At 39.3% G+C, this 13,281-nt stretch overlaps 1 protein-coding gene across 1 annotated transcript; it reads left to right on the top strand.

The window, feature by feature from the left end:
* The first annotated feature begins 2,720 nt into the window (after positions 1-2,720).
* On the top strand, positions 2,721-3,626 carry TAS2R16 (taste 2 receptor member 16). The gene has a single exon (XM_020909456.2). It carries the CDS (start codon positions 2,721-2,723, stop codon positions 3,624-3,626), a length of 906 nt encoding a protein of 301 aa, XP_020765115.2.
* Positions 3,627-13,281: the final 9,655 nt, after the last annotated feature.

Genomic DNA, 13,281 nt, shown 5'->3' on the forward strand with positions numbered 1-13,281 from the left:
CATTTCCTTCTCCAGGGGATCTTCCTGACTCAGGGATCGAACCCACGTCTCTTGCATTGGCAGGTGGATTCCTTAACCCTGAGCCACCAGAGAAGCCCAATGTGTAATTTATTGGTTGTCCAAAATAGCATCAAAAGACTACAAATTCACAAGTTCCCTAATTATAAGGCTCTTTTTGTCTCTGAGGTTTTCTTTTTTTTTAATTGTATTGGTGAACCTTTATGTGTCCTCAGCCACTCACCCCATGGACTGTAGCCCAGCAGGCTCTTCTGCCCATAGAATTTTTCTTGCAAGAATACTGGAATAAGTTGCCATTTCCTTCTCCAGGGGATCTTCCCAACCCAGGGATTGAATCCACATCTCCTGCAGTGCAGACAGATTCTTTACCACTGAGCCACTGAGGAAGCCTGGTGAACATTTATATACATAGATAAGTTGAAAAGACTAGAGACTCCGTATAAACCAACATTTATATTTTTCAATAAAGGTACTAAGGAAATTCAACAGGAAGAAGGATGGATTTATCAACTAATGGCCTAGAAAAATGGCATTTTCTTCTTTTTTTAAGTTTATTTTTAATTGGAAGATAATTACTTTATAATATTATGTTGGCTTCTGTCATAATCAACATGAGTCTCTGAGGTTTTCAATTATTGTCTTTTCATATTCCAAGGTGCCACCCCCCCACCAGGCAATCACTTCCACAGTAGCAACATTGAATACTTGGAATGTGGGCCTAGAATCTTGATAGAAAAAGAGCTTGCCTCAAGTGGGTGCTACTGTAGTTGTTTGAAAGAGTTAGTCACTCAGTTATGTCCAACTCTTTGCGATCCAGTGGACTTTAGCTCATCAGGATCCTCTGTCCAAGGGACTTTCTAGGCAAGAATATTGGAGTGGATTGCCATCCCTTCTCTAGGGAATCTTCCCAACCCAGGAATCTAACCCAGGTCTCCTGCCTGGCAGGCAGATTCTGTACTGTCTAAGCCACCATTGTAGTTGTTGGGATAGCTGCAAATCAAATTTGCTTCTAGTGAGACTACTAAGATAGAAGGGCAGAGAGTTAAGCTTCCAAGTTTCCTCAAACAGCTCAGAGTGGATACTGGGCCACTCCCCCACAGACAGCCAGCTAGTTCCCTCAGCCTCGGGGCCTTTACAGGTGGAGTTTTGAGCAGCAAGAGCACAAGTAAGAGATGGTGCGGCCCCAAATGGGTCCCAAGCTGGACAGGAAGCACCTGCCAGGTGACTATCCTCAGCAGGTGCCTGACAGAGCAGCCCATCCCGAAACCCCTGGGGTCAGACTCACTGGCGAGCCCACAGGAGACACTCCCAGAAATATCTAGTGGGGACTTCATAGCGAGTTACAGTTTCACAGAACCAGATTACACCAGAGTCAGGGACGTTTGAAGTTACCATCTTCAGCAATTCTCCACAGGTTGGTCAGGGAAGGGGCAGCTCAATAACAATAACTACAGAAACAAATGAACAAAGAGCATGTCCTTTAGGCTGCTCCCTTAAGTAGATGTCAAGTTTACTAGTGGTAAGAGGGCCCTCTTTCAATTCATCTTGAGCAGTGGGAGCAGGGACAAACATAGCCTCACCACATAAGAAAAAAAAAACAACAGTGATGATAACGGAACAAATGGAGATATATATATATATATATATATATATATATATATATATATATATATATATCCTATATAAAACCTCAGCTCAAGGTACTGGAATCAGCAAAACAATAGCCAAGGAAGCCACCTCTCAATTTTAGGGAGTGAGTGGGCACTGTGAGGTGATTTTTCTGAGTTAAGAAGTCCAATGGGCAGCGAAGAAAATGGCCCCTCTTAGACGAGGAGACTTGAAGATCTCGGCTTCCCGCAATTTCTTGGGTGGACTCTCACAGCAAAGATTTTATTTACTGTTTCTTACATAGATTCAAGGACTTCCCAGGTGGTTCAGTGATAAAGAATCCTCCTGCCAAGCAGGAGACCTAGGTTCCATCCCTGGATTTGGAAGATCCCCTGGAGAAGAAAATGGCAACCCACTCCTGGGATTACTTCAAGTATTGGAGTATCTTACTCCAAAAATACTCCAAGTATTCTTGCCTGGAAAATCCCGCAGAAAGAGGGGCCTGGCGGGCTACAGTCCATGGAGTCACAAAGACTCAGACATGACTGACTGAGTGCGAACATTAGAGAGGTTCAAACTTTGATCGTGGCATCTGTGCCCAGAGGCTGCAGAAGCCGGGGAGACAGGGTTTTTGAAGTTGACATTGTTACAGCACTCCGTGAGCAGACTAGAAATATTACCTGGGACATGAATGGACAGAGAAAGCTTTCTCTTTCCTGTAGTTCAAGTTGTAGGTATAAAGAGTGAGACTATCCTATTGAAATGATGGAGAAATAAGCTAAAGACACCTCAGAAGATACAAACAGCATGGTTATGAAATAGAGATGTCTTATATGGAAATAATCAAATCACTCAGAAGCAAGAGTCACCACATTTCCCTGTATCCAGGCCTGATAACAAACCAGCAAGCAAAGCATAAGCAAATCCTGCAGCTAGGAAAATGGCAAAGTCAAAATTAAGCCAGGGAAAATTTGCATTGGGAGGCAGGTATTTTCTTGCATGAAACACTAATGGGGCCAGGAACCTGGTCCCAAACTGGAAACTGTGGCAGAGGTTCTGAGTACATGCCCAGGAAGTTTCTTTGGAATAGAAGGATGATAACCAGCCAACTCTCTGTCTTCTTCATGATCATCTATATGCTTGAGTTCTTGACAATAACTGGGCAGAGCAGCCTGATTGTTGTAGCGCTGGGCAGAGAGTGGGTGCAGGCTCAAAGGCTGCCACCTGTGGACATGATTCTCACCAGCCTGGGCATCTGCCGCTTCTTTCAACTGTGGTCATCGATGTTGTACAACTTTGGCTCCCACTTCCACCCTAATTATAATTTTTTGTATTTTGGGATCGTCTGGGAATTTACTAACATCCTTTCCTTCTGGTTGACCAGCTTGCTTGCTGTCTTCTACTGTGTGAAAATCTCATTCTTCAGCCACCCCATCTTCCTCTGGCTGAAGTGGAGAATTGTGAGATTGGTTCCTCGGCTGTTGCTGGGCTCTCTGTTGATTTCTTGTGTGTCTATCATCTTTTCAACTACTAGTTATTACATCAATATTCAATTCATCTCCATGAAGCATTTCCCTAGAAACAGCACCATGCTTGAGAGACTTCAGGCATTCCTGTGGGATTTTTCCACACTGCAGAAAGTGGTTGTGTTGGTTATTCCTTTCCTCCTGTTCCTGGCCTCCACAGTCTTGCTCATGGCGTTATTATCCCGACATCTGAAGCAGATGAAAGACCTTCACACGGACCGCTCCAACTCCAGCCTGGAAGCTCACTCTGCCGCCCTGAGGTCTCTTGCCATCTTCCTCACCTTGTTCACCTTTTATTTTCTGACCGTGCTCCTCTCCATCTTGGATGTCCTATTTAATAAAGAGTCCTGGTTCTGGGCCTGGGAAGCTATCATCTATGCATTAGTCTCTATTCATTCTACTTTACTAATGCTGAGCAGTGCCAAACTTAAAAGAGTTTTAAAGGCAAGGTGCTGGAGCCTAGAAGCTTCCTGAGGCACAGGGGACAAGACTTCTGGGCAAATGAGCTTTTGCACTGATACAACTAATACCAATAACCGAACTGGCAGGATATCAACAATCCCGCGTGTGACAATGAGAAACCATAAACCTCAGCCTCATTCTCTTTGCCCACAGCCATCTATCTCCAAACAACCAGGCTCCTCTGTTCCATGCCACTTCTTCCTTCTCCTGTCCACAATCCCCAGGTTGGTGCAAACTCTCTCATGACTTCCTCTACCTCTCTACCCCTGGGATCTTTCTCCCGGTATATTCAACATAAGAGATCGAAAATCATGGTTTCCCCATTTTGTTTTTATTTGACCTAGTCTGTGACTGCCAATTCTTCACATACTAATATGAGTCTCTTCCCTATAAGAGTTTATTGCCCATACCCTGAATGTTCTCCATACTAAATCCCTTAATTTACCTTCCCTACGTTAGTCAGGAAAAGATCTTGACTATCCCTCTCTGCTGCTTCTGAACTTTTATCCTATAATATAATTTTCCTTATTTGTGTCTCTTCCAAATACAGTGCCTTTATGCTTTAACACTCAAATTTTAACTCTTTCATTTTCATTTGCTAAGACATTACATGTTCCCCAGAAAAGGAGATGACTTACCCAATCTAGGTTCATCTTGGAATTTGTTCAAATATTGGCAATATAATTTGATTGGTTGTTTCCCTGGCATAGGAAACAGCAACCAATTCAAGTATTCTTGCCTAGAAAATTCTGTGGATCAAGGAGTCTGGCAGGCTACAGTCCATGGGGTCACAAAGAGTCAGACACGACTGAGCGACTAAGCACATACACACGTGCACACACACACACAGTTTCCATTGGCTGGATTCTTGCCTCTTCAGTGTACTACAAAATGGAATGAAATTTCTAGAAATATTCCCAGATTGAGGCTTAGCTGGTTTTCTTCCATGCATAACCCAGATGTCAGCTGGAACGCCTCTTCATAAAATCTTAGTGACATTGGCTTAAGCCTTCTATAATCTTCTTTGCTCTCTGACAGTCTAAAGTTCTTTCCAAATGGACAAGAATATAGGAACTACACAGGAACTAGTTAAAATCACCTTTAGGACTTACGTCCTTTTCAGTTTCCCCAATCCCACAGGTTTCTCTCATACTCTTATCTTGGCAGGACCAAGTCCTACCTCATCCTCATGGCATCTCTCTCCTTCTTTCTTTCCTCTCCACCCTCACTCACCAGCAACAAAATTCGTAACTGTCAGCTCACAGATCTTTGAGTCTCAGCTTCCATAAGCTCCAGCACTTATCCAGGTATTGTTCCTAAGGACAACTTCATCTCTTAAAGCTTTCTGATGCCAGAGTTAAAAATACACTTTGTTCACCTCATATATATTAGGGATGTCTGGTGAACTGAACTTCTGGTTTTGCCATGAGAAGACTTAAGAAAGCAGATATCTCAAGTTTGACTACAAAAGAAGACTCAGTCCTGGAAGGAAATGGAAATTCTGATCTGGTCTTGGGTCTATCACTCTGATTTGTCTCATCATCTCTTGAATTCATATTTGAAACCAAGGGTGTGAAATATAAGTACAAATTGAAAGGACTTTTTCCAAAGACTCTGTTCCATCTGATATATCTCAGTGACATTTCTGCTATTGCATTTGGCATTTCCCAAGGCCCAGTGGTTCAAGTGGCAGAAGGTGGGACAGAAAGAACCCAGTGAATGCAATAGTCAGTTGAGTAGAGCCATAACTAGATGAAATGGCACTGGGTAGAAAAAAGAAAAGTAGAAGGTAGAAATCAACTTTGTGTTATCTGATCAGAGACCCCCAAGAATGCTTAGGAGACTGGTGGGCTGGTGTGTTGCTAGAGTTTGGGAGCCTACCAGAACAAGTGGGACAAAAAAGCAACTGAAATTTGAGTGGTTGCCATTGGTCATTTGTATCCACATATTGCAAGTTCTGAAGTCTCAGAAAGTTGAAAGAAACAGAAACTGTATTCCTCACATATGTGTCAATAGAGAAAATGGACAAAATAAAAGACTTCTCCCTCTGTTCCCAACTATCAAATACACAGATATTCTTCTAGAAGCTGTTAAATATCTGTAATACTTTCACTGTCTTCTTTGGAGGAAGTTGCAATGGAAAAGGTATCCAGGATATGCATGAGTTGGGGATATAAGAGCCAGTGGAAGGGATCCATAAATTAATAAAATAAAGTGAAGGCACAGAAATAACAACCTCCCCTTATCATTGTGGCACCTAATAGTTCACAAAGAGCTTCCACATGTATTTGATCATTTTCTTTTTTTTTTTTTTTTTTGTATTTAATCATTTTCAAATGGACAAGGTAGGTCATGATAATCCAATCCTGGGAAACAGAGCTACAAAAGTCATGTGAATTACTTAAGTTAATACTGCTGGCTAATACCAGACCTAAGAGTTAAAGGAAAAGGGATGGAAACCAACGGGTAAGTTTTAAAGACTTGAAGAGTTTTAATTTGGAAAAAGATGGTTAGGATTTAAAAGGGAGATACTTTACAAAGAATAACAGAGTTGTTTGGAGCAAGAACAAGGATACCATTGAGAGCTTGAGTTAGCGCAGTCACCAGTGTCCTAGGTACCTGTATTATCTAACTTGTAAGCAGTCTATCTCATACAACACTCATTATTCATAGTACCTGCTGAGATGACCATTTGATTTTTATCTTTCATTCTATTAATATCACATTTGTTGATTTGTGCTTGCTGAATATCCTTATATCCCTGGGATAAATTCCTCTTCATTGTGATGTTTGATCCATTCAATGTACTGATGAACCTGATTTGCTTATATTTTGTTGAGGGTTTCAACTTTTGTGTGCATCAGTGTTCTTGTCTTGCTTTGGTATCAAGATAAGCTAGCTTCATAAAATTACTTGGAAAGTGTTTCCTCTTCTTTAATGTTTTGAAAGAGTTCAAGAAAGATTAGTGTTAATTCTTTAAATGTTTGATAAGCTTCACCAGTAAAATCATCTGGTCTTTGGTTTTTTCTTGTTGAGAGGTTTTTAATTACTGATTTAATCTTCTTAATCATTATTGATCTGTTCATATTTTCCCTTTCTTCATGATTCAGTCTTGGATACTTTTATGTTTCTAGAAATTTATGCATTTCTTCCAGGTTACCTAATTTTTGGCATGTAATTATTCATAGTAATCTCTTATGACCCTATGTGACTCTGTGGTGTCATTTGTAGTGTCTCCCCTTTCATTTCTGATTTCATTCATGTCTTTTTTCCCTTGGGTTTGTCAATTTTTTCTTTTAAAAAGCAGCTAATAGTTTTACTGATCTTTTCTATTATATTTCTAATGTCTATTTCATTTAGTTCCATGCTGATCTTTGTTATGATTTTCTTTCTACTTACTTTGAGCTTAGTTGTTCTTCTGTTCCTAGCTTTTTGAGATATAAAGTTAGGTTATTCATTTGGCATCACTCTTTTTCATAAACATATACATTTATCACTGTGAATTTTCCTTTAAGAACTGCTGTTTGCAGCATCCCATAGATTTTGGTCATTGTGTTTTCATTTTCATTTGTTTCAAGATATTTCTTAATTTCCTTTTTGATTCCTTCTTTGATCCATTTGTTGTTCAGGATTATGTTGTTTAGTTCCTGCACGCTTCTGAAGTTTCCAGCTTTCTACTTGTTGATTTATAGTTTTGTACTATAAATCAAAATGGAGCTATTCTTAGGAACCTGTGGAATCTATAATACCCAGAAGAGGTGAGAAATGATGCTCTCTGGTACATGTTTGAAGGCAAGGTTGGAGAAAAACTTGTTTTTTCTGAGCTGTCTATTCAATAAAATTGTTATAGGAGACATAAAAGTCAATAAGGTGCTAAATGCCCCTACATTTTCTGCTATTGTTTATCAGGTGCTGTGTATTACATTCTCCTTATAAATCGACCCTGAGATGACTTCTTTTCTCAGAAGGAACTAAGTCAAAGGCCAAGGCAAAGGTTTGCTTCTGATAATCTTTTTACTGCCATCACAGCTTTCATGAGTCCCTTTACTTGAATCCAGATAGAGTGGCTTTATATTTTGGACTCGAGCACAAAAATTTCAGTGTTTAGTAGCTCATGAGTAGATCACTGCGTTCTGCCCTTTTTTCCATTTTGGTGTTTGTATTTATACTTTGTTAAAGGTGTTACTGTTCTTGTGTTAATGGTCCTCATTGTTCTTGTGCTTGTGCAAGTTCAGTTGTATCTGACTCTGCGACCCCATGGACTGTAGCCTGCTGGACTCTGTCCATGGAATTTTCCAGGCAAGAATATTAGAGTGGGTTACCATTTCATACTCCAGGAGATCTTACTGACCCAGGGATTGAATCCTCATCTCCTGGTCTCCTGCATTGCAGGTAGATTCTTTACCGCTAAGCCACCTGCAAAACCCCCATTGTTCTCGCATTTCTATCAAAAACTATGTCAAATTCTTTCCAAAATTGTTCTTGATAAAGGTAAAGGTGCAGAAGAGAAAGAAAGACTATCAAAGACAATACCAGGAGAAGTATTGCAGTAAAAAACCAATCATAACATACTTGGAATTGTAAAACTTTTTAAAAAAATTATCCAGATTTATTTACTTCAATTCCAGAAACACATAATAATGGAATTGGGAAACTTTCCCATAAAGCCCCCAGGAGTACCCACAATATATTTTACAATCAGTACAAGACAACTTATTCCTGTGACTATTCATAATGTCAAAATGCTTCCTAATAGGAGGAGGGAATGCATCATCTTTGATTTATCTAGACAGAGCTTTTAATAGAATCCTTGAGACTCATTCACAATCTTTTAGCCATACCTCAAACTCCCTAAACAACACTTGTTTAGGATGGTGTTCTATTTTTAATAAAACTTACAAAATTGATACTAAGTGTGAATTGACTTTTTGCTAGTTTGGTGGCAAAGATAAAATTGTATAAACTATACTTTTTGCAGTGCTAAGTTTCTTCAAATATTTTTTTAGATAGAATATATCAAAAATGACAGGTCACTTTGGTTAGATAAAAGATAAATCCTATATCATGACTGAAGTTTTCCTTTAAATCTTAAACTAAGATTTAAATGTTAGATTTTTTAAGATTAACTTTTATTAAAATATGCTAATTTAATAACTGAAACACAGCCAAGATATAGGCAAAATGACTGGGAATAATCACTTGCATTTGCAGGAAAAAATAGATCTTAAAATTTAAGTTTAAAATTAGAGGGAAGATAAGTTTCACAAGCCTTCTTTCTTAAAGGCTAAAGATAGAGTGTGTAGGTAGATATTTCTTGAGAATATTGGCAGATTGGTGTTGTCAGTACTTGATGGTTTGAATGAGATCCACTCCAAGAACTTAGAAATAAGACTGTCTTCTGAAGGATAAATCAAGAAATCAACTTTTCTCCCTACCTCTGCTCTAAATGTAGGAACCTAAGAATTAACCAGAAAAAGGGTGGGTAGAGTGTGCTCCCATCAAACCTCAAGATTAATGTCTAGACAAAGTCCAGATTGTAACATATTATTCAGAATGAGAAATAAAACATGTCTCAAAATAAACAAACAAACAAACAAAATAGTTAAGAGATTTGAAGTTGATGATATTATTCCAGGTACGCCCACAATGGGGAAGGGCATGTTTGGTCAACCAGCTTGAAGTTTTTTGATCCTATTGCTAAATCCTTCAAGCTATCATCTGAGAGATTTGTCACAAGGTCGAACAAACCTCCTCCAGTTTTTGCTCTATATTCTCTTGCTCATTCATTATTATGATTTGGCATTTTATGTTACAATAGTCTCTGACTATGCCTCTAAGTGGACATAAAAGGAAAATTTATAGATCCTAAAATATGGGTACAAGTAAGGACAGGATCTTAAAAGACACTTACTCCTTGGAAGGAAAGTTACGACCAACCTAGATAGCATACTAAAAAGCAGAGACATTACGTTGCCAACAAAGGTCCATCTGGTCAAGGCTATGGTTTCTCCAGTGGTCATGTATGGATGTGAGAGTTGGCCTATAAAGAAAGCTGAGTGCCGAAAAATTGATGCTTTTGAACTGTGGTGTTGGAGAAGACTCTTGAGAGTCCCTTGGACTGCAAGGAGATCCAACCAGTCCATCCTAAAGGAGATCAGTCCTGGGTGTTCATTGGAAGGACTGATGCAGAAGCTGAAATTCCAATACTTTAGCCACCTCATGTGAAGAGTTGACTCATTGGGAAAGACCGTGATGCTGGGAGGGATTGGGGGCAGGAGGAGAAGGGGACGACAGAGGATGAGATGGCTGGATGGCATCACTGACTTGATGGGCATGAGTTTGAGTAGACCCCAGGGGTTTGTGATGGACAGGGAGGCCTGGCATGCTGCGATTCATGGGGTCGCAAATAGTCGGACACAACTGAGCAACTGAACTGAACTGAACTGAAGGATAGGATCCATGACATTCGTGAGGATAGCATGGCAAGACTTTCAGAAAAGGTCCTGGATATTAGTACAAGTGTCTGATACCCACACCAACCACTCTGCCACCTTTTCTGCATTCTGAGAGCATCCCCTGAGATGCAGGAGAGACTCTGCAAGGCTACTGTGCAGCTGGGGTTATCATCATGGTTTTGACACTTGCTAAGTATTAACATGCTGGTTTCTATGAGGTTCATTTCTGCCATCTTTCTCAGTCCCAGTTGTCTCTACCCAGACTTAAGATCACAGAGTTTGAGTTTAGGGTGAAATTTCCCTGACATCTTGCTCGTTTAATTAACATGCATGCTTATGCTCTCCTCAACCTCATTTGTCTTTGTGTCAGTTTCAGTAGTATGAGTCCATTCCTTTTTCTATTAAAGAATATAGATATTCTTCAATAAAAGGAATTTTCCTTTTATGTCCACTTAGAGGCATGGTCAGAGACTACACACACACACACACACACACACACACACACACACATATCTGTATTCCTTTTTAGATTCTTTTCCCTTATAGATTATTACAAAATATTGCGTATAGTTCCCTGTGCTGCACAGTATGTATTTTGTTGATTATCTATTTTATACATAGTAATGCTTATAAAGTTGAAAACTGTTAGTTGACAATTTTAATACAGTAGACAGGTCACTAGCTAACTTAATCTAGAAATAAAAGGAAAAAGCAAAATTATGCAAAATTATACAAAATTTCAAATGGCAAAAAAGAAATAATCACTAAAACATAAAAACTTTTTAATAAAAATTATGAGACCATTTGCAAAACTGTAAGCAAACAGGTTTAAAATAAAGATGGAATAAATTATTTTCTAGAAAAATACAATGGGGACTTCCAGTTTTCTCTTCCACATGTAAGGAGATTGCAAGTTGCCACTCTGTCCCAACAGCAAGTACAAAGCTAAACAAACAACTGAGCCCTGGCACATGTTACATAGGTCAAGTGATCAAGGCTAATATCATCAATAAGGCATGTTGATAGTATGGGCTCTTGTTATAAAAGAATAAGAACCACACTTAAGTTTTGTGATGTTTCTCCTAAAACTCTAGCCTAACCGTGAGAAAAACATCATAGACAAGCCCAAGTCCAGGGACAGTCTACAAAATATTCAACCAGTACTCCTCAAAACTGGACAGTTTATCAGAAAGTTGGAGAAATTGTCACAGACCAGAGGAGACTAAGACAGCATAATGAGTAAATCCAATGTGATTTTGTGGTTAAGATCCTGGAACAGAAAAAAAAAATTAAAGAAAAACTAGTGAAATCTGAATAAGCTTCAGAAGTTAGTTAATATTAATGTATCGTTAATGTTAGACCCTTAGTTCCAACAGGTGGATATATTTTCCCTATATGTCTTAATAAGCAATCAGGGAAAACAGGTTATTAACACTCTTTGCTCTATCTTTGCAACTCTTTTGTAAATCTAAAAGTGTTTTTAAGTCAAAGTTTATTGTTAAACAGCAATTAAAGTTCCCTGTCTAATGCTTCCAACATTTGGGTCATTTCTTTGTCTCTTGAAAATGGTTTCATTTTTCTTGTGTGTTTTGTAATTTTTTGTTGAAGGCCAGACATCTTGCATAGACTGGTAGAGGCTGAGGTAAATAACATTTGTGTCTAGACAGTTGTGCCATTTGTACTGTCAGGGTATAAGAATGGTGGCTGGCATCTCTTCCTGCCTTGCTCTACACAAGCAATCCATTCCACACATTCCTTCTCTCTTTGGAGGAAGTTCTCCCTCCATCAGCTTAGATTACTCAGTTTCCTTGTATCTGTAGTTCTCTGATAGGTTCAGAGAAAGTTATAACTTTGTCATTTATCCAGGTTTTCTCATTGATAGATGGGAGCATGGCTTTTTTTTTTTTTCTTTTTTTTTTGCCTGCTACCTACATTCTAGGATCAAGCAGAACATCAGGGTTTTTTTCTCCTTAACTCTATGTATACTACAGTCAAACATGCATGTAGGAGGAATGAAATGGAGGAAAGGGATTAGAATACTACTTTTTTAAAAAACAAGAGATTCTGAATGTTTGAAAAATCACATAACCTTAACATTGAAAGGAACGTATTAGAAGCCATCTATCTTAGATTTCAAATCTTTTGAATCATGCCTTCTTTTGTTACAATTAAATTTTCACTCCTCATATTTCCTCTAAAAGGAGATTTCTTTTAGCTAAAAATCACTTTATCTTCTGCATATCTCCACCAGTCAAAAAGTATCTGTTGCACTTTCAGTTGATATGAAAAGCACAGAAATAATTTTTTATTTATAAAGTAAATTTTAAAACTTTAGTTTTTACAAATAAAAATTATATTCTCATATTGAGACGTTTTCAAACTGGGTACCCCCTCTCCTGATTCTGGTACACCATATGGAGCACTTCCCTGGTGGTCGAGTGGTTAGGAATCTGCCTGCCTAAGCAGGGAACACTATTCAAACCCTACTCTGGGAAGATTCCGCATGCCCAGGGACAACTAAGCCTACACACCACAACTGCTGAGCCTGAGCTCTAAAGCCCTGGAATCGCAGCTACTGAGCCTGAGTCTGCAACTACTGAAGGCTGCCTGCCCTAGAGTCTGTGTTCTGCAACAAGAGAAGCCACTGCAATGAGAAGCCTGCACACCACAGCTAGAGAGCAGCCCTTAATCGCCACAACTAGAGAAAGCCCTTGTGCAGCAACAACGACCCAGGGCAGCCAAAAATAAATAAAATTTTTAAAACTACCATATGGAATCTCCCTCGCCTCAGTTTGAAAATAATCACTGTACCAAACACTCATCAAAAAAATTTTTTTCTTCTGTATATGTGCATATAGGCTTCCCTGGTGGCTCAAATGGTAAAGAATCTGCCTGCAATGCAGGAGACCTGGGTTCGATCCCCGGGTTAGGAAGATCCCCTGGAGGAGTGCATGGCAACCCACTCCAGTATTCTTACCTGCAGATTCCCCAAAGACAGAGGAGCCTGACAGGCTACAGTCCATGGGGTCACAGAGAGTAAGATACAACCAAAGTGATGGGGCACAGCACATGTGTCTATGGAGAGAAGTCTATTATGCATCAAATTCATTCTGTTAACACATCAACTTAGTAATCACAAGGATGGGAATATATAAAATGGGCAGAGTGGGGGAGGTCAGGGATATACTTTTTGCAAGGAGGTTAAAATATTG

This window comes from Odocoileus virginianus, chromosome 1, assembly GCF_023699985.2.
Source record: "Odocoileus virginianus isolate 20LAN1187 ecotype Illinois chromosome 1, Ovbor_1.2, whole genome shotgun sequence".
Taxonomy (NCBI): Eukaryota; Metazoa; Chordata; class Mammalia; order Artiodactyla; family Cervidae; genus Odocoileus; species Odocoileus virginianus.

What these genes read in the sequence shown, in the direction of transcription:
- TAS2R16 (XM_020909456.2), top strand. Translation starts at nt 2,721, where the DNA reads ATGATAACCAGCCAACTCTCTGTCTTCTTCATGATCATCTATATGCTT.